Raw genomic sequence first — 25459 nt, 5'->3', positions numbered from 1 at the left:
AATACATTCATTGTTTTAACTTTTGCCATTTGTCACACTCTTCCTGCAAATTGTCGTTTGACAGTTCGATGTTCAAATCCACATTTATTCATTCAAGAATTTTGTATCTGCTGTTCTGCTTCACAAGGGAGTTGATCCAAGTACAGTAGCTTCCAAATAAAAAGCAATCACAAAAGCAACAAATTAACCGTTGTAGCACAAATTATCAAACACAAACAGCAGCCTAAAGCACATGATATACAGTAGCTCCATATCTCAGAAATGGGGTATCTGTGTGTCCTCTCCCCCCCCCCAAATACTAGTTGGATTCCAACTCCGATCAGCCTAAATCCAGGTTGCAGGGCTAGGCACATAGATGCCAAGTTATCCCTTTTTTACAGGGATTTTCCCTTATGCTGAATAGGCTTCCTCGCGAGAAAAGGGAAAACTTGGCAGCTATGGCTAGGCATGCTCACTAGCCAAGATTGTTATTACATCTAGTTGAGGTTTCATTATATGGAGGAAGCAGAGGTTGCCTGGGAGCATATATATCAGTTAACTAAGCTTTCATTACTTAGGATAAGGCTTCTCCAGCCCCATGACTTGCATTTGTTGTTGTTTAGTCATGTCCGACTCTTTGTGACCCCATGGACCAGAGCACACCAGGCACTCCTGTCTTGCACTTTCCCAACATCAGGGTCTTTTCCAGGGAGTCTTCTCTTCTCATGAGGTGGCCAAAGTATTGGAGCCTCAGCTTCAGGATCTGTCCTTCCAGTGAGCACTCAGGGCTGATTTCCTTCAGAATGGATAGGTTTGAACTTCTTGCAGTCCATGGGACTCTCAAGAGTCTCCTCCAGCACCATAATTCAAAAGCATCAATTCTTCGGCGATCAGTATTCTTTTCTTGCATACTCACAATGTAAAAGACCCGGGCTATCCATGTAAGATATCTTAATTTCATCTTGCCAAAATTGCTTTGCAGCACCTCTTCCTCCCTTTGCTGAGACACAAAATTACTGCATAGATTTATGGACTAAATTTGGCAATAAAGTTTTGGATGTCTTAACACAGGCATCCCCAAACTGCGGCCCTCCAGATGTTTTGGCCTACAACTCCCATGATCCGTAGCTAACAGGACCAGTGGTCAGGGAAGATGGGAATTGTAGTCCAAAACATCTGGAGGGACGAAGTTTGGGGATGCCTGTCTTAACAGAAGCACTGCAGGTCTGTGCTCGTGTAATAACAGTGTTAAAACTGCCGAGTGTCCTTTGATCAAGATGTTCTTAGCGTTCCTTATCAGTTTCATATCAGTTAAAAACGCCCAGCAGAAACAGCTGCTCTTTCCGCTCCTGTCCTCCAATTAAAATATATGGGCTTTTAAGCCCATATAGAAGTAAAACAAACAAAACAGATATGCTCCTTGCCTGTATGGAGCAATTAATGTTAATTGCTGAGCCAACTGCCTTTGCCATTTAAAAACTATTCAAGTTTTTAGAAGAAGAAGAAGAAGAAGAAGAAGAAGAAGAAGAAGAAGAAGAAGAAGAAGAAGAAGAAGAAGAAGAAGAAGAAGAAACTAGAACAGACCACGGAGCTCAAGGACAAGAAGCTATACTTGTCACCATCGTCACCCAGAAGTCCAATGGAAACCCCGTATGACCATAGCTGCCAAGTTTTCCCTTTTCTCGCGAGGAAGCCTATTCAGCATAAGGGAAAATCCCTTAAAAAAAGGGATAACTTGGCAGCTATGCGTATGACCTGTTGCTAAAATGAAGGCTTGCCCCTCATTTTAGCTGGGGGCTGATGTAAACTGAATCCCGCCCCACTGAGCAGCTTTAAAACCTGCCGCTTTGGCTGTCTTCACCAGTTCTGCCAATGCAGAACGGATTCCTTCCTCTTGCTCCAAACTGGGATGCAGGAGTGTTTGTGTGTGATATCCTGTACTTTGCATAGGAAAATCTGGTATATATTTATTAGTTAACATGCATGTTTCATCGGCACAATATTGTGCCAGCAAGAGTGAATCTGGCCCACTGACAGAACCTAGGATTCTGCCTCTGCCAACGACATAGTTGCTTATAGATTTGTTGGACTTCGTTCCTGAAACATTAGAAGGGCTAAAAAAAAATTATCCCCATTCCCACCACCACCACTGGAAATTCAGCACAAGATGGGGGGGGGGAGAGTTTGCATTTCCCCCAGAATTGGAAATTCTTATACTGTATCTTAAAACAGCTGGAACAGGTAGATTAAAATGTCCAGAATGAACTGGACATTCTGAGTTGTGCTTCAGCATTTATGGGTGGTGGCTCCCTGTTTGTGGAATAATATCTTCAATTAAGCTGTTGGCCAATTAAACAATATATGGCCTTTTAAATGTGATTGTAGGGTGGGTTATTGGGGTTTGTGTGCCTATTTTGTGTCCCCATTTTGCATTTTTATGCTGTAAACCACCCTTTGCTTTTCGGGTGAAGGGCGGAATATAAATTTAATAAGTAAGTAGGTAAATATTTACTTTATAGACTGGTACTAATGTCTGTGCTGTGGAAGAGACACAAGCCAGTCACCAACTGCCTGGGTAAGATCAACAAAAATAGCAGGTCCAGCACAGGGGTCCTTTGTGCATATTATGTGGGAAGTAAATCCCATTGCAGCCAGTGGGGATCCTACACGGATCTGTGCTCTCCTTATCACAACATTTTCTCCTTCAGAACACAAGAATAACTGCCCTGCTTGGTCAGGCCGGCGGCCCACCTAATCTAGCATCCTGAGGTCCCCCCGCAACTGCATTGCTTCCTCCAGCTTCTTGGAGGTACAGTACAACACAGCGATGGGTTCTCTCCAAAGAGAAGCAGCGCGGTCTGTTGTGGGATCTATTATTGGCTCGGGCGAAGCAGTGAGTTCCATGCCCAGCAGATGGCGGGCCGGAGCTCCTATCCTGGCTCTGCTACGCCATTGAACAATAGAGTGAAGAAGCAGCTTCCATGTGCACGCGTGCCCATCTCCACAACCCCCTTTTTCTCTTGCCTTCAGCGGCCGCTGTTGGGGGGGGGGGTTAGAGGGGGGGATGCCTCCGCTAGAATCGCCAGGAGCAGATTATTGTGAGCCCGGCGGGGAAAGGGAGAGAGGGGGCACCGATGTCTTCCTTTCTTCCTCGCTCCCGCCCATTCTCTCTCTCTTTCTTTCTCCGCCCCCCCCCCCGCCCCACCCAGAAGTCTCCGCCTTGCCATCAGCAAAGACCAAGGGCATGCTCAGTAGGAGCAAGCATCGGCTTCGGGAGCAGGCTGCGACTCTCTGCACCACCCCCTGCCTCTCTTTCTTGCGTCAGATTAATGTTCCGGGGAGGGACGGCGTGCATGGGGGAGTGGGGGTTGAGGAGGAACCACGCGCGCTTTGCCCGGGGGAGGAGCGGAAGGGCCGCCGGGGGCGGAGGAGCGGCTTAGAACGCTGAGCTGGCCCGGTGGAACGTTGGGGCTTCTCTTTTGGAACGTTCGCACACACTTTGGAACGCTCGCGCTCTCCTGCGGCGCGGAGGCGAGGCCCGGCCGGGCTCTCCGAGGAGAAGCAGCGGCTCCAGGGAGACGGGCGCTGTTGTTTTGAGTCTCGCTGGCGGGGGCCTGCGGGGATTCGGTGAGCGAATCAGCTCGGTGCCCGCCGTTCGATGGTTTGTCCCGACCGAGATGAGCCGCCCGTCCTCCGCCGGACCCAGCGCTAGCAAACCCTGCGGCAAGCAGCAGCAGCAGCACACACCGTCGCCGGCTGCTGCCCCTGCCGCCAACGCCGCCGTCGCCACCATCTCTGCCGCCGGGGCCGGTTCCTCCGCGGTCCCCGCCGCGGCCGCTGTGATCTCGAGCCCTGGAGGAGGCGAAGGCAGCGGCGGGCCGGTCTCGCCTCAGCACCACGAGCTGACCTCGCTTTTCGAGTGCCCGGTTTGCTTCGACTATGTGCTGCCCCCGATCCTGCAGTGCCAGGCCGGGCACCTGGTGTGCAACCAATGCCGGCAGAAGCTGAGCTGCTGCCCCACGTGCCGGGGATCCTTGACCCCCAGCATCAGGAACCTGGCCATGGAAAAAGTGGCCTCGGCCGTCCTCTTCCCTTGCAAGGTAAGGAAGGGCAGGTAGGGGGAACCTCGTAGGCGGTAACCGGCACAGCCGCCGGAAAGGTGGGCGGGGAGAGGGCGCTGGGTCGAGGGAAGCAGCGTGGTTCAGCACCTGCCCTTGAGGTTGTAGTGATCCAGGTGTTATTTTTAAAGCCACCTCTCTGAAATTCTCCGTACCCTACTGGGAAGTATTGGGACGAACCCCGGGAGCACACACCCACCCGCCTTCCACTAACTAACTCCTCATTAGAAACAAATACAAAGTGCCCTTTTTTCTGGGGAGCTGTTTCTCAGAGACTGTTTTCATTTTAATGTAAGATGCATCTACGTCTGTAATTCTGCCTCCGCCACCTTTAAGTCCAAACCACTATTCCAAGCAGCCTTTAGACATAACCCCATTACTCTTCAAGCTAAAGAGGTAGTGCAGGGTAGTAAACAGTGTCCATGGTCCTCTCAAGAATGCAGATCTTTGCTCTGTTGTTATTTGTTTGGGTGCATTGTTGTCAAGAGAATGGGGCCAGAGAGCTACCGGCTTTTACACCTGACCTTGTGCCAGGGCTGTACCCAAGCCAGTATTTCTCAGTTTTGCTCCCTAGTATCTTGCAATATGGAGTATTACCCTACTTTAGTTGTAAGGACCCCTGGTATAAATGTATGTGAAGACCTTGGAGCACTTGAAAGAACACACAGACTTTAAAAATCTCTCATTTATTATTATTGGCTCATGTCATAGTTATACCTCATCCCTGCTTACACAAGACAGCGCATGCTATGTTACACCAGAGAGTTAATGTATAATTCAAAAATAGTGGCCACTGAGGAATGGAGATCTAAGGGAGCATAAAAGTTTGTAAATGATTTGGAAACTCTTTTAGCAGTAGCTGGATTAGTAAAACAGGAGTTGTTTTTTTTAACAGGGAGGCCAGAGATGGATAGCTCAGTCAGTCAATAGATTCTTGACTCTGTGTGTAGGGAGCCTTGCCAAGTGTCTCGGTTAATTGAAACACATTGGTGCTAATGCACTCCCTGTTAGTCTGCGCTCTGCGCTAAGGGAATTAGGGCTGTGGTCTAAACATGGCAGAAGATGTGTGCAAAGGCCCATGAAATGTGGTACCTTTCCCTCCTCCTCCTTTCACACTTCTGAGTCAACCTTAAAGGCAGAACTTGACAGAGCGAGAGACAAGTGGGGTTCCAGTGTGTTAGTTGGCAGGGGAGAAGGGGCAGGCCAGGGGGATGTGGGGAGGGGTGATTCCCCCCACCAACAAGTTTTCCACCTGTTTTTTTTATCCTGCATAATTCGGTTGCAGGCAGCTGGGGGATGGAAGTGGGTGCAAAGGAGAATTGGTGGGTGCAGAAAGGTGTACACACCTGATTCTCCTTTACAATCTTCACACATTACCTCCACAGAGACATCCCCCCCCCCAGAGATACTTTTGCTGATGAAATGTGTTTGTATCCCCTAAAATAACAAGCCGGAAGCTCAGGAACTTCCCATATTGGTATGTCCAAAGCCACAGAGCTCCTCTGCATTCAGTCAGAGAGTGAGAGTTCTGTTGATGACGTCTTTTGCTGTTGTGGAAGGGGGCAGGATTGGAGCTTAAGGGCACCTGCAACCTACACTGGGACAGTGCTGATCCTTGTGCTTTGTGATTATTATTATTATTAGTAAAAATGGTTGCAGCATATCCCTACCCTCCAAGAGGAATGCTCCTGTTCAGTGCTTATTATGGGGTGACCCCGTTTCACTCCTAAGCCACCGGCCCTTGACCACCCAAGTTCACGATTGGAATGAGTATACAGTGGTCCCTCGACTTACAAATTACTTGACATCCGTAGGTTTCAACTTACGAACGGGACAAATGGCCGCACGCTTACGAATTTTTCTACATCCGTTGGCAGCTTTAAATGCGGTTTCCTCGACTTACGATTTTTTACATGTGGTTTTTTCGACTTACGGATTTTTTTCGAATATTTTTTTCCTATGGGAAACTGCGTTATACTTCCGAACTTTTCAACCTACGAATGTGCATTCGGAACGGATTAAGTTCGTAAGTCGAGGGACCACTGTAGCTAATTGTTAGTCCATATGGACTAAGAAAAATGAAGTGTGGATTGCACAAAGAAGCAACAGCATCGACATCCCATCTCTGGTGGTGGTGCCGTTAACAACCTTTTTCTTTTAAATGCTCCCACCCCTTTTTTCTCAATCAGTGCGAGTTTTTAGGGGGGAGAGGCTGTTTGGAAGCATCCTAACTAAGATAAAAAGCAAGGTGGCAGCTGGCAGAGAGAAGAGCTGTTTCCACCCAAGCTTTCTATCAGTGCCAATCTTCAGGCCCTTGTCTCTCTTAAACTAGATATGCCGGTGTCGGTTTCGCTCCCAAGATGCAGGTTTAGGCTGATCAATATGCACTCTAAACCATTCTAAAATGACATTGACACAGATCTTAAGGTCGTGTTGATGAAAAGCAAGCTGGAAGCGACCATGTTGCCCACGTTAATAGTCTCAATCGGAAGGGCTCCAGGGATGAAATCCAAAAAAAAGAAATTAAACTTGTGGAAATAGAGAGTTGCTGCGTTGAACCACTGATACTATCATGGAGAGTTGGAAGGGACCCCAAGGGTCATCCAGTCCAACCCCCTGCAATGCAGAATTCTCAACTAAAGCATCCATGACAGGTGGCCATCCAACCTCTGCTTAAAAGCCTGCGAGGAAGGAGAGTCCACCACCTCCCGGGGGAGTCCGTTCCACTATAATTCAACCAGGGTTTTGTTTTGTTTTTTGAGGGGAAGGGGGCGTTTAGGGAAGACAGCTCCTTTCTTACACTGTTTTGGGAATGGTACTGCAAAAGAGCACCTAGTTCTTAGATTTAAGGGACGCCGTCATAGAGTGTGCTTACAGAAGGTCCAGTCTTGGGATTGCAGGTAGCAGCAGGGCTGGAATAAAACCTACCCAAATGGCGATCAGCCAAATGGTCTGACTGAGTAGCTGGCAGCGTCTTCATTCCAGGCCTGAACATCTCAGGATGCCAACTTGATACCACGTCAAATGTTGGTTCATTTAGTTTGACACATCGGCCTTCCTCAGCATGGTGTGCTCCAGGTGTTGTGCTACGACTTTCATCATTGCTGAATGTTTGTCATCCTGACTGGGGGATACAGCTTGTGGAAGGCTGGTGACAGTATTGAGCTAGGTGTAACAAGGAATGGGAGTTGGGGTAAAGCAATGTGGACGTCGGAACATATAAAGTTGTGTCCTATTGACTTAGGCTGGTCTGCACTGTGTGGCTGTGGCATTCCCGTTTCCGACAGGGGACTTCCACTTGCCCTATCCAGAAATGGCAGGGATCTTGAACCTAAGACTTTTCCCACATTAAGCATGTCCTCTGCCACTGAATTTGGGGCCTTCCTCATTAGTGTGTGACCTACCAAGTCATTGGGCATCTAGTATATGACCTGCCAGGCGTCCCGACAACTCTGTTGCTTTGCAATAACAGGCCAGTGGCAAAATCTGGAGGTTTATTGCGTTCCTGTTGGACCACCGTTCATGTCTTGTAGGCTACGTTTGGTTTAGTGGATCACAAGTTGCTCAGAACAAGTGCTCGCAGTTCAGAGTTTTGAATTTAGATTCTACACAGAGAAACAAATGGTAATCAGGAAACTGTAGTTGAAGACCAGTATTAGATTTTTATTTATTTTTTTAAAGTAGGCTTCCCTGTGGAAGTCACTAAAACCTGCATGTTTGAAATGTGCTTTCTTCAGAATCAACATATTGCATGGAGAATCTCCACATCATCATAAGCCACCTATGCTATGTGTCTGCAATGAGGCCATGCTGTATACATAATGATTCCAAAATATTACTTAGATAGGATGTAAAATTCCCAGAAATTTTGAAAAGGAAAAGCTTTTTTTTCTGGGGGCAGGGCAACGGAAATGAAAACCTATGCAGTACTTATTTTCTTTTCTAACCCAAACCTTTTACAGCTTTGGCAGCATTAAATATATAATTTATAATACAGTTAGCATGTAAAATTGGTGTGTTCTTGAAATTTGCAGAGCAATCCTATGTGTTTACACGGAAGTGAGACCTGCTCTATTTAGAGAAGTTTACTGCCTGTTAAGCACACATATAATTGCTGCCTCAAAACTAGAATTGCCTTAGTTTGGGTAGGAGAGTGTCTATGTCACAGTTGTTTCAAGGGACAAGTGGAAAGGTTGACCACAAAAGTGGGGTCAGCTCTTAAGGGCAGCAGGTGCAGAAATCCTTTTTCTTCTTTCCAAAACTTAGATCAATGGTCACTAGAAGAGGATCCGTTGTAGCAGCTGAAATGTATGCAGTGCATAGTGGAACCTGCTAGTAGACAGTTGGACATCTGGGAGTTAGAGCCTGGGACTGTAGACCTATGCCCAGTTACCTGGGAGTAAGCCGCACGGGACACAACAAGACTTACTTCTGAGTCAAAATGCATAGGGCTGCGCTGGAAGTTAGGTGTCATACAGGGTCGATTGGCATAACTTGGGGACACTTCTGAGACATCCTACAGTACTGTACATATTTTGTTTTATCTCTATTTTGTTGAAGGGAGCAATCCAAGCCCGAGGTCCACCAGGGATGAGGAGAGTTGGGAATAGGCAGGTCTCAGGCTGAGCCTGGGCTCAGTTGGAACTGAGTCTCGCATCCTGGCTCGGCTGAAGATATGCCACCAGAAAGTGGGGGGAAATACAATAAAAATCAAAGCATTGCGGTCCTCCATCCTACCTTATCTTGGGGCTCCGTCATAGCCGTCTGAGCTGAGTGAGTTAAATCCTGAAAAGGGGGGATTCTGGAGGTTTGGGGGGTGGGCATGACAGGGCAGGGGAGACTTACTCCAAACATGACCTAGCAACCCATCAGAAGTTAACACTGGCCAAAAGGGTGGTGCAAGTCGAACTGTTTTAAAGGCTTGTTTTCCCTCTGGCCAGCTCAACTGGCAGCAGAGGCAGCTATAGGGTAGCATGACCGGTGCCACACTGAAGGAAGCACCACAACAATTACGCAGAATGGAGCGCAAGAGGCAGGCAGGGAGTTTGCGTCAAATTTTAGCATCGCACAGGGTGCTGCTGAAATTTTGGAGCCCAAAGTCTGCTGCTGCTGGTGATCAAAGATTGGAATAGGGGTAGGTTACACCAGCATAATTTACCCTAGCATCAATTATTCCGACTTCCTTTAGTTCGGATCACTCTGCCCTTCCATCAGTGGTTTCAGGATGGTTTTTAAACACTAAATAAGTAAAACAATGGCACATGCTTACAAAGCAACCAGTGGACAAGAGTGTGCTTGAAGTCAGAGAGTAAGACAGTAAAGATGTTCTAAAATGCCTGACTTAAAGAGGAAGTGTTTGTGTGATGCCCAAGCGACAGTGAAGTTGGCAAGATATTTCATAGGTGCCAAGGAAAGTTAGTCCTTTGCTTCGCACCAGAACAGCCTTGGTTGCCCCGAATGATGACCTCTATCCAAGAAGAGATGGGAGAAGTACAACCTTGTTGGTTTTGCTTTCAGTGGCTTTTGAGAACATTGACCATGGTGTTCTTCTGCAGTGACCCAGGGAGGTGGTAGTTGAAGGTGTTGTGTTTCAGTGGTTGCACTGCTATCTGCAAGGTTGCTACCAGAAAGCAGAACTAAGAGATGGTTGCTCAGCAATGTGGTTCTGGGGCTGTGAGGGTCCCAGAAAAGGTCTGTTCTGTCTCCTGTGCTGTTTGGCATCTATCTGAAATTGATGGGAGCTGTCGTCTTGGGATTTGGAGCATGGTGCCATCTGAGTCAGGAGAAACTCTGAAGGTGTTGGACTGGTGTCTGGAGGCAGTGAAGGGCTGGGTGGGAGTTAATAAACTGAGGATGAATTCTGATAAGATGTAAGTACTGTGGGTGGGGGGTGGGGGGAAGGTGGTTCCCATGTCTGGGAATTATGTGTAGAACCTGTTTTGGGAGGGGTTCCACTCCTTCTGAAGGAGCAAGTTCATAGTCTGGGTGTACTCCTGGATTCCAGCCTCAAATGGCTTTTGTGGCTGGAAGTGCTTATGCCCAACTTCAGCTAATTCACTAGCTATGGCCATTCCTAGATTGGGATAGCCTGGTCACAGTTGTCCATGCCTCGATGACCTTCTGCCTAGATTACTGTCATACTGTACATGTGGGGCTGTGTGGAAATTGTCAGACTGTACAGCAGGTTAAGTGAAAGGGATTTGCCCAAGGCCACCCAGTGGACATCATGGCACCAAAAAGAAAGAATAAAATAGAATAAAAATCAAGGCACTAAGGTCATGTCAACGTCATCCAGGTCTAGCAAGTCAACAACCTTCAAACAGAAAAAGAGTATCTTAGCACATGACTAGTCAGTGGCCTGACCTTTCTAGCCTGTTGCTGTTAAAGGTCAACAGAAGTACATTTAATGCAGGCTTTTCCTGTTCTAGGAGAATTACCATGGAAACAATGGGTGCCCAGGAAGTATTGTAATGTGGGTTGTCATCTGATGACAAAATTGTGTTTAATCATCTATTCTGGAGATGGACAGTTTCAGGACTTTGGGCAAATGTGGCCCTCCAGGCCTTTCTGGGTTCTCTATCTGGCCCCTGGGCACCGTCACAGGCCACGCCCCCTCCCGAGCCGCACCAGCCCTGGTCTGCATCCTCCTTTGCCTGCCTGGAATGTGCCCTTGAACTCTGAGAATGCCTTTTGCCTGAATGGAGGACTGAGATGTTAGGTATTCCCATGAGGGCAAAGGCACAGCATTTTGTAAGACCCAGTGGCCTGTGGGCCAGATTCCCCATGACTGGTCTGCACTGCAGGATTTTAGACCCAGGGCATTCCCAATGCTGCATAGAGATGCTGGGGATTGAACTGTCTGGAAAGGGCCGTTTTCTCTCACTGAGCTGTGCTCCATATGCACCAGAAACATTAGGAAATGGAGCATCTAGCTATACAGTTTCAGATCCATAGGAAGCTGCTTATACTACGGTAGGTCTGGCTGTTTGTCCTTGTGGGCTGGCTGGCATTGTCTACACATGACTGGCAGTAGCTGTCCAAGGTAGTGATTGGGGCTCCTTCCAGATCCTTTTAACAGACAGAGATAGGTACCGAACCTGGGACAGTTATCATGTATAGCATGTGCAATGTCACTCAGCTGTGGTTCCTCCCCACTTTTTCAGCACGACAGTGGCTTTTTGAGAGAGTCAAAGCTGGCATGGGATAGAAACATCATTCCTTGTGGCTTCCACTCTTACCGAGATCACTGCCATCTGCTGGAAGGTTTGCAAAATAAATAAATAAATATTGTTTTGTTTTGTTGCATCTTTCGCAAAACCTGTTTGGCCAGAGATGGCAGTGGGAGAAAATAAACAAGAACATTTATATGGTGTCTTCATTGTTGCCACCTTCAGCTGTCTGATTGTATTGTCTGCCTTCAGCCTATCTGAGCAGAAGGACAGGGTATGGCCCATCTCTGTTTAGCAAAGTAATCACGATTCAGCATGGGTAACCTGTTATGGGAGGCACCCATGTTCAAGATAAGCAACCTCTCTTACCCCATCTTCTGCCTGGGCCAGCTCTATAGAAGTGCCACCCCAAGAATCAGCACCACCACAAGGGGTGCTGGAAGAAACTTTAAGACAATTAAAGATACTGTACCAATCAATTGATTTTCAGGATGCAACCTTAATTGTGTTTGAACTCTACTGTAAGGGTTGTCTTTGCAATTTAATTGTCATTGCTCATGCGATAGGGGAATTATCTGCAATTATGGGGAGGCTTTGCTAATCCAAAACAAGCAACCACAGGTTTGTTTGGCAGCTGGAAGGGGAAATTGCTTAATGGATTTCTCTTTCCCCCACCACCCCACCCCTCCAACATGTAAACAAATGGGCGCAGCCCATTTCCCACTGAAATCGATGGCAAAGCTGCTATTGATTTTAATGGGCTGTACAGTAGTGTCTTGTTTTTGTTCCAAGAATGGGTGGCATGAGTGATAGCTAGGGTGAGAGGGAGGAATAGAGGGCATGAAAAAGAAAAGCTTTTCACTAGCAGTTCAAGTGTTACTCAGAAGTAAGCCCTGGTGACTTCAGTGGGGCTTACTCCCAGGTAAAAGGGTGGCAGCCTAAGTAACTTTGTGGAAGTACAAAACTAACCTGCTTGACTAATCCTTTTTTTTCACACAAACAGTGCCTTTGCTGGATTTTTTTTTTTTGCAGTGTCTAAGGTCTAAGGTTTTGGCAGTCTTTTGCAGAGTTGCTTGCACAGTGCTGAGAAGAGGGCAGTTATTAGATTATTCATTCATCGGAGATCTGGGTTAGCGACTGGAGTGGCCAGAATTGTTACCCACCCTGTTCCTCTGACCTAGAGGAATGTGCAGAATTGGTATTGGTATATAGTGTGGTGGAGTCTCCTTCTTTGGAGGTCTTTAAAAGCAGAGGCTTGACAGGCGTATGTCAAGAATGCTTTGATGGTGTTTCCTGCTTGGCAGGGGGTTGGACTGGATGGCCCTTGTGGTCTCTTCCAACTCTATGATTCTATGGTACAGTATAGTCAGTGTTATTTGGCTTCTGGCTAAGTTAAGGATGGAACTGGCCACTTTGCTTTCTCTCCCATGCTTTTCCATTTGTCCCACTCCGCACCTTTTCCGCTCCTGCCACTTGGGCAAAAGTGGGCTCCTTTCTCCCTTCCTAGAGTGACAGCTTTCATGTTGACAGAGAGTATGGAACAGAAGGCTTTGATTATCCTCTCTGCAATGCCTTCATATTGTGGCAGACCACTGACGCCTGATACTTGGTGGTATCATCGTCTGTAAAATGGGTATGTTATTGCTCTTCATGAGTGTGATGGTGTCTCATACTAAACTTCCTGGCAGTTAGTTGGTCATTATTAACATTGCTCTGTAACATCCAAATTCTGCCTTTGGAGAATAGGAAGGGAAGGCTTGAAAGATGTCAACTCCTAGGAACTGGTTCAAAGGTGACTGGCCTGGGGACAACTACTCAGTGTATTAGGCAGCTTTAGATATTTAGAGAAGACATTTGCATGGTTTATGGCAAGTAGGCATTTACAAGCGTGCGCCTGTTGTCTTCTTGTTAGGAGCTGAGGTCATGAGAGACATGGTGGTGGCCAAGTCTTTAAATAGCAGAAATACACATGCTGTGTGTGCTTTTAATCCCAATCGCTACTAGCCTCGCTTCCGAGCATACTATTTTACTTTGTTGGTCTCAGTGATGCAAAGCTAGTTCACCTTTTGTTCCTCTCAAAATAATAGCAAAATGAATCAATAGCTTGCTACTTTCCTGCCTCTGACTAGCCATTGTCTGACTGCATCAATAGATGCGTTTTCCTGCTTTATAATGATCAAATAAGACTTAAAAGGCCATGATAAGAGGCAGGATCAAGGTTTGTTTTCTAGAAACGCTGATGACAAATATGATGGGGAGGGGCGGGAACCAGTTCTATTTTTAGTTCTTTGATTGATTTTAATGAATGAGTTGGGAACAAGCCTGGGGCTGTTAATTACAAGGCTGGGGTTTGGGTTCTTTAGAATGGAGTTTACTAGGTAGGATTTGGAGCGAGACCCCGGATTTCAGCAGGCAATGTTGGTAAGGAATTGCACTGCTTTTTCATGAATCAGGTGGTGTTGCTTAAGAGCATACAAATGAAATAGTAGTCTGCACTGATTGTCCCAGCTAGGGCTGGGCTATACAGTGGTACCTCGGTTTATGAACACAGTTGGTTCCAGAAGTCTGTTCATAAACTGAAGCGTTCATAAACTGAAGCAAACTTTCCCATTGAAAGTAATGGAAAGTGAATTAATCCGTTCCAGATGGGTCCACGGCGTTCATAAACCGAAAATTCGTAAACCGAGGTGTTCATAAACCGAGGTTCCACTGTATCAGCTTTTCAACATCGCGGTGTGTCGCCAGGCAAACATCACAGTTTGGCGAAATACCACAACGACACCTGGTAAAACTTCCCCAGCTCTCACCTCACGAACTGAGGCCGTTTCACCCAGGCGCTCGAGGGCTGGGACAACGCAGCTTGTTTGCACTCCCCCTCCTCACGGGCGCACAGGCAGAGCATTGGGGCTCCTTTAACGGCTCGCTGTGGAAGCACCAACCACACTCCCCTCAGCTGAGCAGTTTCACAGAGCCCCCACCCCACTGCCAGCTTGCAGGGGCCAGAGCAATTTAAAGATGCAGAAGGAGGAACAAGCTGTATTGGCGCCCAGGTTGTTCTCCCTCTGCGTCCGTATGAGGGCAGAGTGATATATCGCCCAGGCCTGGTTCCAGCATGTGCTGACTGCAACAGCTCTTGGAAAGCCAAAATGACTCATTCTTCATCTTCATTTGGGGTTGAGGGGCTTTGCTGTTAGTCTTTTAGTGTACTTGGCTTGGAGGGGGGGTACCGCCACCTTGCAGTGTTTGGTGTCAGGCTAGGACTGAGAAGACCTGGGTTCAGATCCCACGAAGCCCACTGGGTGACCTTGAGCCAATCCCCATTTCTCTGTCTAACCTACCTTACAGGGAGGGTTGTTGTGATGACAAAATGTGAGAGAATTTATGCTAGCAAAAAAAAACACCTCGGAGGAAAGATGGGATTGTAATCACACCAACTTTTTTCTTTCTTTCCGCAATCCATATAATTATATTTGCCTGTATATCTAGACTTCCGCTTTAGTTCAGATTAGCTCTCCTGATCTTGGGTGGTAATCTTCATAGTATTATAAAGCTACAGTTGTTGCAGTTGTTGTTGTTGTTAAAATTTGCATACCACCCTATACCCGTAGATCTCAGGGCGGTTCACTACATAAAAAATCACAGTATAAAAAACAGAAAATGCATAGTAAAAACAACCAATAATCCCCTTTCACAACACATTTTTTAAAGGCATTGATGTCAATCAGCCAAAGGCCTGGTTAAAGAGGTCTTTATTATTTACAGTTCTACACTAATAAATATTATTTATTAGTATTTACAGTTGTGTCCCTGCACAACTCTGAAGCGCACTAGTTCTTATCCTAACCTGCCACACAATGTGAGTGCCTCTTAGGAACAAGACTGGAATACAATGTAGCAGATCATAGTGGAAATACCTGAATTTCCACAGTTCAAGCAAACGCCGCTGTCATTTATCTACACTTGGCCTTCATGCGAGAGAATTGCATGGAGCACCCATGTCATAGATGACGTTATCAGTATGGTGGAGGGAGAGGTGGTGAGCCCTCTGCAAGACCCAAGACGCTTGGTGATGCTAAATGAGTGTTCAAATTGGACTACAGACACTCCCATTGTCCAGGTGTGACCTGAATACTTACTCCCCTTATACATATGGAAGCTGCAGTTAGGTATGGAGGCATCAGCCCATGTCATTTTTACGTGTTCTTTTGGTTTCCATATTAATGGGCATATTTCTTTAAAAAAAAAAAATCTTGGAAAAAGGACTTAGGAGGTGGTTTGGGGGCTTCCTATTAATATATACTGTATTTTTCCATGTATAAGATTAGGTTGCTGTTTTTTTACCAAAAAATTAGGTTTAAAATTGGGGCTCATCTTATACATGGGTAGTGCTGAGGGATGTTCTCTTAATTTGGAGTCCCCCAAAATACGGGACGTCTTATACATGGGAAAATATGGTATTTTTATATTGTTTTACAGGTCATAACCACTCCAAACAGCTGGAAAGTTTGCTGCTGCTGGCATTCAAAATGAGGCTGGATAAGCCTGTGGGTGTTGGGATGGGATGAAACAGCATTCCTCCTACGGTAGGAATATTGTACGTGTATAGGAAAACAAGGTTGCCAACCCCCAACCCCCCCCCCATAGCATCCTCACAGAGATATTGTGAAGGATGTGTTGCAACCATCTTTTTCTGTATAGTCTTCATGGCGCATTTCTGGCCCTGTTTTGAATGCGCATAGCACCCACTGCAGCAGCAGCCAGGCTTTGAAAAAGGTACTGGCCTTTTTTTAATAAAAAAAAAGATTAAAATGTATCAAAAGGCAACCCTCAGCCTACCTCACCGAAAGATGTTCGAGTTCCAATCAACACATTAGTGAGGAGGTGTGGACCAAAGGAGTTTCGTTTTTTGGAATTCATTCCCAACAAATTCTCTAAACCTTCCTAGGTCCAGTACCCTCCTTGCTTAGATGACAAAAAAAAAATGTCATTGCCTTCCTGTGCCTATGCTATTTCATTTTGGCATGGGCTCCAACTGACAGAACTTCCTGACAGTAAGAGCTGTTCGGCAGTGGAATTTGCTACCAAGGAGTGTGGTGAAGTCTCCCTCTTTGGAGGTCTTTAAGCAGAGGCTTGACAGGCATATGTCAAGAATGCTTTGATGGTGTTTCCTGCTTGGCAGGGGGTTGGACTGGATGGCCCTTGTGGTCTCTTCCAACTCTATGATTCTATGATTTTGGTCCTCTTTTTTATTCTTGGCCACTGCTTATTCCTGATGCTGCCTTTGATCTGACATTTGCCCATCTACTTCTTATCACTTCCTCTGAGGCTGGAGTTTACCATGTGGCTTGAATCTTAGGGTAGCCAGTTTAGTGCTCTCCCATAATTCCTGGCCATTGGCCAAGCTGGGTAAGGCTGATGGGTGTTGGGAGTCCAAGAATATATGGAGGGTACCCATTGCACTTGTGGCCCCAGTCTATGACTCCTCCATTGGATCTTTGCTTAGATTGTTGGTGGTTGTCTAGGACCTTCTCCTTAGTTCTGATTCTGAACGTGCCACACTGTCCCTTGAGTCCTACTGCTCTTCCCCCTCTTCTTTGATCTTTTCTGTTCTTCATCCACTCGGTCCCTGAGCAGCGGCTTCCCCAGATCTGCCCAGATTATCGGTATTGTTCGCCAGGTGTAGATTGTTCCCAGTCTATTGTTAGCTTTAGCTAAAAATTCTCTTCGGTGAGAGAGGGAACTAACTAGAAGATTATTCATGGCTGGTCCTTGTTTCTTGGGTGTGTGTTTTAAACTTATTTTTAAACTGCAATGCAATATACAAAACCGCAGCATTGTAACACAGTGTAAGGTGGCAAAAGCGGAAAGTTAGAAAAACCTAGCAGCAATCATGCTTAATTTCCCACCAACCAAAATGAAGCATCTTAAAAATTAAAATCAAATTGCATTGCTCAGAGAAACCCTCTTAATAATTTAAATCTAAACATTTTTGTGATGTTAGTTGTATCTGCTCCAAAAATAGTGTTTCTTTTTCTTTTTAAGGAAAAGGTGCCTTGGCTTGATTGCAAATTCCAGTCCTACAAACACAATTTGGAGGATCAGGCATATACTGGGGGATTACGCACTTCCCCATTCTTTCTCACAAATGCAGATTCCCTCATCCATTTCCGGACATGTTCTCAATCAGCTTCCCTGAACCTGGTTCCTTCCAGATGTTTTGGACTGCAGCTCCTTTCAGCCCCACCAGAGACAGCTCTGTGAAGGGCACCAGGTTGGGGAAGGCTGTTCTAAACATACTTTGCCTTGAGTTCCAAATTCATGCAAACTTTGGGTGGTGCTGACCAGGAATTGACTACGAACTATAGTATGCAGACCCTCTTCAAAGCAGCTCCCTGTTAACCTTACTAGACTTTGCCTGATTTGCTCAAAAAGCATATATACACATATATATATGCATATATACATATATACAAATATATATATTTGTATATATATATACAAATATATAAGCATATATTTTGCACAGTTCTGCTTCCAGTAGTTCAGTTTTCCTCTGGCTTCCGATATTTCACCAGCCATTTTTGCTCACGCTTAGTAAGCGTCTGGACCTTTGTAGCTGTGATGAGAACCTGGAAATTCTCTTTTGTCGAAATGCTCACGGTAACCAGATTCTGCAACCAAATGGAAAACCTTTGCTTGCAGGGTGCAGACCTGCCGTGTGCTCAGACCTAAATGACAACTGCAGAAGACAACTTCTGCATTTTAGAACCGATAGCGAAATTGTAGTGTAAGGGAACAGTATTTCACAAATGCAAAACTAATAATATAGGCAAGCAATTAGCTATGTGCCCAGCTCAGCATGTGCTGACCTATACAGCTCCTGAGACTGCAGTTAACGGTGATTGCCGGGGATGGCACGGCACAGCTTACAATGCATCTCGGAGGGAAACTTGGAATAATTGAAAAGAGCCAAGTTGGTGAAATAGATAATAGATGTTAACAGGATCTAAAACTTTCCACCTTCAGCTTTGTGGGGGCTTCAGAGCTAGCTTCTGTAACAAGGTTTTTGTATCTAGCTGCCAGCAGGCCAGAGATTCATGTGAGATGCAAGGTCCTGTCTTGTACATATTAACCCCCCCCCCCTTGGCATTTTCCAGTGAGATCTGGGCTAGGCCAAGCCATTTGCCCAGCTCTAAGCGATTTTGCCTTGCAATCTGAGAGCTGCACCCCAGAATAGTTAGCGGTATCTGGGGGTGGGGTGTGTTCATGCCCCAGCGTCCTCAGTGACACTGACGGTGATTAAGGGGCATTGTTGAGGCCCCTAAAACACTGCAACTCTAAATGTGGGCTCCAGCATTGCTTGTGCAAATAGGCCAGTTGTGGGTGATATAATCACGATCTTCCCACTCTTTTCTCTTCCCCACCCAGGAAAAAAGCAAACATGTTGTACCGGTCATGTTTCCATGTTTTGTTATAAGGTAGCTCAAAGTAAAGTTTCCAGTGCACAGCTTTTTAGAGATGTGTCGTGGACGTATGTGTTCACCCAAAGGAAACGAGAGACGTCCGGAATAAAACATGGGCTGTTATGCATATTTTAGAGATAGCCAGGCAATGGGGCAAGTATGAACATGTCCCTGGGTACCGTAGAACTAATGTGCTGGGTTCTCGGTTTCTGCTGCTTGAGTGCTTCCCACCTCTGTGTAAGAGGCTTGGCACCATTTCAAATGTTGCTTGCTTTGCTATCTGGCAGTGGCAGATGCAAGAATGCACAGAAATTTTGCCCCCCCCCCCCGAAATGTAAATGTGCTCTCAGAGGCGACTCTCGTCCATGTCCCCAAGTGTTCAAGCACATGGACCTGTGCATTTCTGCTTCATATTTCTCCCGCCCTCCTCCCCCAAGTTATACGGAGATGCTACAATTCTCTCACCACCTGGATGCCAGTGTCTGCCAAGAAAACCACAGCCCATAAACTCTTAATGGGCCCTTGGTTTGTTTGGTCTCTAACCTGAAAGGTCTTGTTCTCCTGAGCTGTCTAGACATCTTTATCTAGATCAAGCCTTCTATGCAGATGAGTCACTGTCACAATCACTACCACAATTACCCGCTGCAATAATGAATTGTGTGACATCAAAGCCGGCCGTTTCAGTTGTGTATTATTAGCAATAAGCACATTGCTGCAATACAGAAGGTTCCTGTCTGTGATACCATCTGGCAGGCCAGGCAGGCTGCTGCAGTTTGCTGTGCTTTCATTTTTGCACATAAAACCTATGTGATACCCGCCAGGTTCTCTGCAGCATGTGCTCTCTCTCTCTCTCTCTCTCTGCAGGCTATTTTTTGGGGGGGGGGACAGTTTGTGCTATAAAGCCAAAGCTCACTGACCAGGCTGTAAAAGAAACTCTTAAAACTGTTGATAAATGGGGTAGGATAAGATTTGTAATCTAGGCTGTGTGTGTGTGTGTCTTGGGCAGAAAGAATTGTATTCCACGGAAATTGAAACGTTATGCCCACAATACATTATTCACCAGAGGCGTCTTTTCCATAGGGCCTAGTGGCTTGTTGCGCCAGGGTGCTGGCCTCTCAGGTGCGCCCCAGCGAGTGGGGGGGGGGCACGTGGCTTTGCCAGCGGCCTTCCCTTTCCCTGCACGCTGCCAGATGGTTGGCGTGGCGCAACCAGCCACTAAGCCCTATGGCACCTCCTTTCCCTCGGCCACAGGAATCCCCTCAGCTGCTCCTCGCCGAGCCGCTATCGTCTGCGGGAGTGGCGGTGGCGGGAGCAGCTCCCGAGGGGCCTCCTCTGCGTCAGCAATGCCCGCTACCCCACCACCACTCCCCGGGGCACAGGCGGCGGCGTAGCAACTGCCTCCTGCTCCTCGGGCCGCTGGGCAGCAGCAAGAGCACTGAGCTTGGGGTTCCGGCGGTCTGGCTAGCCACATCGCGGCTTCTTCTGTGGCCGGCGGCTCCCGGGGCTGTGAGGTGGTGTGCAAGTTGGGCCCGAGCTCTAAATTTTGGGAAAGGGGGGGCTCTGGAGGGATCTTTGCGCCAGGGTGCTGGATGTGCTTAAGACGGCCCTGTTATTCACAAGTGGATATTCTTAAAACACTTAATTTGCATAGTTTGGATTTCCCCCTGTCGCTTTACCATTTAGAAGTAATGAAACAAGAGGGCAGAGGGGAAATCTCTAAAAGAGCTGGGTCAGGGAGAGAATGGGTTGAAAGCGTCTGGAGGTGGGAAAGCCTGTTTCTCACCTGTCATCTAAATGCTAAATAATTTTTTCCATTGCAACCACGACGTCCAGAAACTTGAAAAGTTGTCTGTCTTGGCAATAATAATTTGGCCCCATAGGAGTTCCCCCGAAAGAATTCCCCAAGTCTCATGGTTCACACAGGTCTTCTGTTTCCGTGCTTTTGACCTTTTGTACCTTGTGTAATATTTTTATACATTAACAAGCTCACCGCAACTTCTTATGGGTCTGTGTGTGCCTTTGAAGCTGTTGAGTTTGGGGGATTTTCTGTGCAGCGAGCAAACACTACACAAGAGCTGAGTGACATGTTCTCGCCTACTGGCCGGTCCTTTCCGTGCTTTGCAGGAGTTTGCAGGATCAAAAAATCCCATCTGCTCACCTTGCTCCAAACTGAGATGTAGCATGTTGTACACGCAGGAGTGGACATCTCAGAAAATTGTCAAGAAGCAAAATAATAATAATAATGCCTCTCACCTTTCTCTTAACATAGGTGTAGGTTTTAGTGTTGAGCTTTGTAATATTATCCTTAGCAGCATCAGCAGAACTAAAGTGATTTTCATATATAGCATAATTACTGATGCTGCTTAGCTGACAAAGCTCAGTGGGAAATGCTGCGGTCCAAGTACGGTTCATCTATATGTGAGATGGAATGAAAACTTCTAGGTTAGAAAGAACTGGACATAATATAACATGGTATAGGAATGATAACAACAATAATGAGTTTATCTCAGGTGCTCAAACCACTGCACACACACACACAGTCATCTTTACAACAACCCTGTATTGTTGCAGGTGGATGCCTAGGTAAGAAAACTGACTTCCTTCAAATTCAGAATTAAAAACAGTTAACCCAGATTACAGTCACATCTTAAATTGGGCCTGGAAGCGGGTTGGTGGCCAACCCTGGGAACTGTAGTTTGTTAAGGGTGCAGAGAGTTGTTAGGAGGCCTCTATTCCCCCTCGCAGAGCTATAATTCCCAGAGTTTTGTGGGAAAAGGGATTGATTGTTAAACAACTCTGGGCATCCAGAAGAGGGCAACCAAAATGGTCAAAGGCCTGGAAACGATGCCTTATGAGGAACGGCTTAGGGAGCTGGGTATGTTTAGCCTGGAGAAGAGAAGGTTAAGGGGTGATATGATAGCCATGTTCAAGTATATAAAAGGATGTCATATAGAGGAGGGAGAAAGGTTGTTTTCTGCTGCTCCAGAGAAGCGGACACGGAGCAATGGATTCAAACTACAAGAAAGAAGATTCCACCTAAACATTAGGAAGAACTTCCTGACAGTAAGAGCTGTTCGGCAGTGGAATTTGCTACCAAGGAGTGTGGTGGAGTCTCCTTCTTTGGAGGTCTTTAAGCAGAGGCTTGACAGGCATATGTCAAGAATGCTTTGATGGTGTTTCCTGCTCGGCAGGGGGTTGTACTGGATGGCCCTTGTGGTCTCTTCCAACTCTATGATTCTATGATTATAACTCTGGGAGGGGAATGGGTGTCTCCTAACAACTCTCAAACCAGCAAGTTCAGTAACAGACACCATCACTGACCTCTTTGCCCTCTCTCCCTTCCCACTGTCCCTCTGGCGAGCAGCTTCTGGTAGGCTGGGTGAGTGCTGCTGCCCCAACATGTCCTTCCACTGCTAGTCATCTCGCATGTGCAGTGTCGCTATTTAAACTTGTACATGCCGCTTAGCATTTAGAATAAAACATGTGCAAAGGGACTACAGTGCTTTCCTTAATATATCTATATCTGAGAGTGATTGATGTATCATGCCATTCAGCGAGTGAGGCTTTTAAATCTGAATTTAGGCCAAGTGTGGTTTTAATTTTTGAAAAGTTGACTATTGGGTGCTGTGCACTGGACCTTGTGAAACATTTCAGAGTAGTTGTTAAAAATTAATTATGCTCTGCGGCGCTTGTGTGAAGTTGATGGCTGCCACGGGAGTCGCTGGAGGAGCTAAATTTTTGGCAGTTGCTTTCGCCTGAGAAATCGGTTGAGTCTGTTTGCTCTGTTAAACGTTTGCCATAAAAACAAATGGAGTCTTTAAACTGCCACTTACTTTGAATTAAAAATGATTGTAATTTCATGTAATCGCACACCCACCCATATTGCAACCTTCGTTAGCAAGCGGTCTCCGCTCGTGAATTAAAATCCTAAAGTCATTCATGGCACGAGGCTCCTGCCCCCAAACCAGCAAGCCTTGTGTGGCATTCCCCCCCCCCCCTCTATTGCATGCTTTTAGACTTGTGGAGGGTGCCACAGATTGGGGTCAGAATGCATGCCTTAGAGACAAAGTCCACAAGTTGAACCTCTGGCACACCCAGTGAAAAAGGATCAGAGGACAGGTGGTGGGGAAACTCAAAAGGTCAGAGGAAAGCAATGCGGTTGAAATAATAATTCACAGCCTCACCTTGGTTACAAGTCTTCAACATGACATCCAGAAATCTTGGCATTTGGTGGAGGATAGCCATGGTTTAGACCAGCCATTATGTTCAAATAATGTAGACGTTTGGGTTTGTGCATTATAATGCAAGCTCTCGTTTCAGGGTATTTCAGTCCATTCGATTTCATCCCTGAAAACCTATTTCAAGCAGCAAGCTGTCAATTCTGCTTTATAGCCGTGCTTCCCACTCGCCCACCCTTGATTTTATTTTATTTTTTGTCTCCTTCCAGTACGCCACGACAGGCTGCTCCCTGACACTCCACCATACAGAAAAGCCGGAGCATGAAGACGTTTGCGAATACCGCCCTTACTCCTGCCCGTGCCCCGGTGCCTCATGCAAGTGGCAGGGCTCGCTGGAAGCCGTCATGTCGCACCTCATGCACGCCCACAAGAGCATCACCACCCTACAAGGGGAGGACATCGTCTTCCTCGCCACGGACATTAACTTGCCAGGGGCCGTGGACTGGGTGATGATGCAGTCCTGCTTTGGCCACCACTTCATGCTGGTTCTGGAGAAGCAGGAGAAGTACGAGGGCCACCAGCAGTTCTTCGCCATCGTCCTGCTCATCGGCACCCGCAAACAGGCAGAGAACTTTGCGTACAGACTCGAACTGAACGGCAACCGGCGGAGGCTGACTTGGGAGGCGACCCCGCGGTCCATCCACGACGGGGTGGCGGCGGCCATTATGAACTGCGACTGCCTTGTTTTCGACACTGCCATAGCACACCTTTTTGCAGACAATGGGAACCTCGGGATCAATGTGACTATTTCTACGTGTTGTCCGTGATATTTCTATGTAATTATTGAGACCATGTTGTCGTCTTTTGTTTCACTTGACTGTTTTTATTTTTTTTTATGGCGTTCCACTGTAGCCCTCTTCAGGTGTTCCCTCACACCCTATTAACAATCACATGAGCGGAGAACAGGGCCCCAGCCCCCTGGCACACATGTACCCCGGTCATCGCGGCACCACCATCCCCTTGTTGCGGAGAAGGGCGTTCGCGCCAGGGAGGCAACTCCATGTGCATAGGCTCCCCAATGATGTGGGACCTGTGTAATTGTTAATCGTGTGAGCGGGGGATGCCGGAAGGGGACTTTAGGGTTCTTTCTTAACCGGCCATTTTCTATCCTCATTCTCTCCTTCACTGCCGCCGCCACCTGCCTGTACTGCGGAGTTTTTAAAGCACAGTTAACAGGACCGTTAAGATAACTTTATCCTGTTAATCTGAAAAGAAGGGAGGAGATTTATTTTTTTTAAAGAAATAGCATTATTTAAGGTTTTAAAAGGATTCCCTTTTCTTGACAAGCGAAACCTTTTTTAAACATAATGGAATCAGAAGAGAAGCAGCGAAATGGACTTAAAGAGGCAGTTTGCACATGCAGAATGTGGGAGGTGGACTCCTTAGGAGTGCATTGTGCTCCTTCAAACGGCAAGGGGGGCACTTAAAAAAAACAAACACAGCAACCTTTATAACTTCTTATTCCAGCCGAGCATCTCCCTGTTGTAGTAGTGTTCTCATTTGCCAGAACTTTTTCATGTCTGAGTGTGGGACCTTTTATCACCTGCAACCTAAAATGTTACCAGCTTGTTCTGCTGCATTTGTGTGTGTAGCCGCACCAATCTGCTTCTCTTGATGATCTTAGTGATTAGCCTTGTAACAGAACAAAAGAGAGAGAAATTGGAGTTCAGTAGTATCACTTCTTAGCGACGCAGGAAGACGCCGAAGCCTTAGCGGATACAGAACATGTCTCAGGCGTGTTCTTTTGCACACAGTAGTTTCACACACTTAACAGGCGGTACTACTGTCATCTGGTTGGTCTTGCTGTTGCTGTTTTGTCCTTTTCCTTCCCAACAGAGTTTGTTCCCCCTGCCCTCCAAAAAAAAGAAAGAGTTTCCATACGCCTGCAAAATGTTTGACCCTCTTCATCCATCCATTTCAGCAAGAGCTGAAGAGGCTCAACATTTTGTGGAAGCTGCTAACTTAACATGGTGGCAAAAAAACAAGATGTGTTTTGACCAGTTTTAAAAATAGGTCCCACCTATAAATATACCCAGGATGTTTGGCGTACTTGACATTAACATTGTAAAAGCTATTTTCAAATAACACAAGGAAAAGCGATGTGCCGATTCGTCTTGTTTATGTTCTTTGCTATCTAAGTTTCCTGTTGTTGCCATATTTACTCTAGTTTTTTAAATAAATATTTTGCAAAAATAATGTCCTTGGGCTGTCTGGAAAAGCATTTGCGCATCCATCATATCTTCTTCTTCTTTGGCGATCCTTCGTAGCCAAGTAAGATTGTCTTCCATAAACACGGTTTTAACAGTGAGTGCGTAAGTGACTGTGGAGGCCGATTCTGGATCCACACGTCCTTCCACAGTGGGGACATAGGTTTCCGGGCAGGAGTTGATCATGGTGAGGGTTTGCCAAGCGTGCCTTCCTCTTAGCACGTTCCCCGCTTTCATCCTGAGTTTGAGCGTCTTCAAAGCCCATGACACCTTTGGTAAAGGCTG

At 46.5% G+C, this 25459-nt stretch overlaps 1 protein-coding gene across 1 annotated transcript; it reads left to right on the top strand.

Annotated features, from left to right (window-relative positions):
• The first annotated feature begins 2685 nt into the window (after positions 1 to 2685).
• Positions 2686 to 25163, top strand: SIAH2 (siah E3 ubiquitin protein ligase 2). The gene is made up of 2 exons (XM_035133901.3): positions 2686 to 4079; positions 23177 to 25163. The coding sequence occupies exons 1-2, from the start codon at positions 3657 to 3659 to the stop codon at positions 23732 to 23734; spliced, it is 981 nt and encodes a 326-aa protein (XP_034989792.1). The 5' UTR covers positions 2686 to 3656; the 3' UTR covers positions 23735 to 25163.
• The last annotated feature ends 296 nt before the right edge of the window (positions 25164 to 25459 follow it).

This window comes from Zootoca vivipara, chromosome 5, assembly GCF_965207765.1.
Source record: "Zootoca vivipara chromosome 5, rZooViv2.hap1.1, whole genome shotgun sequence".
Classification (NCBI taxonomy): Eukaryota; Metazoa; Chordata; class Lepidosauria; order Squamata; family Lacertidae; genus Zootoca; species Zootoca vivipara.
Note: the sequence above shows the minus strand (reverse complement) of the source record. Positions and strands in the feature narration are given on the sequence as shown.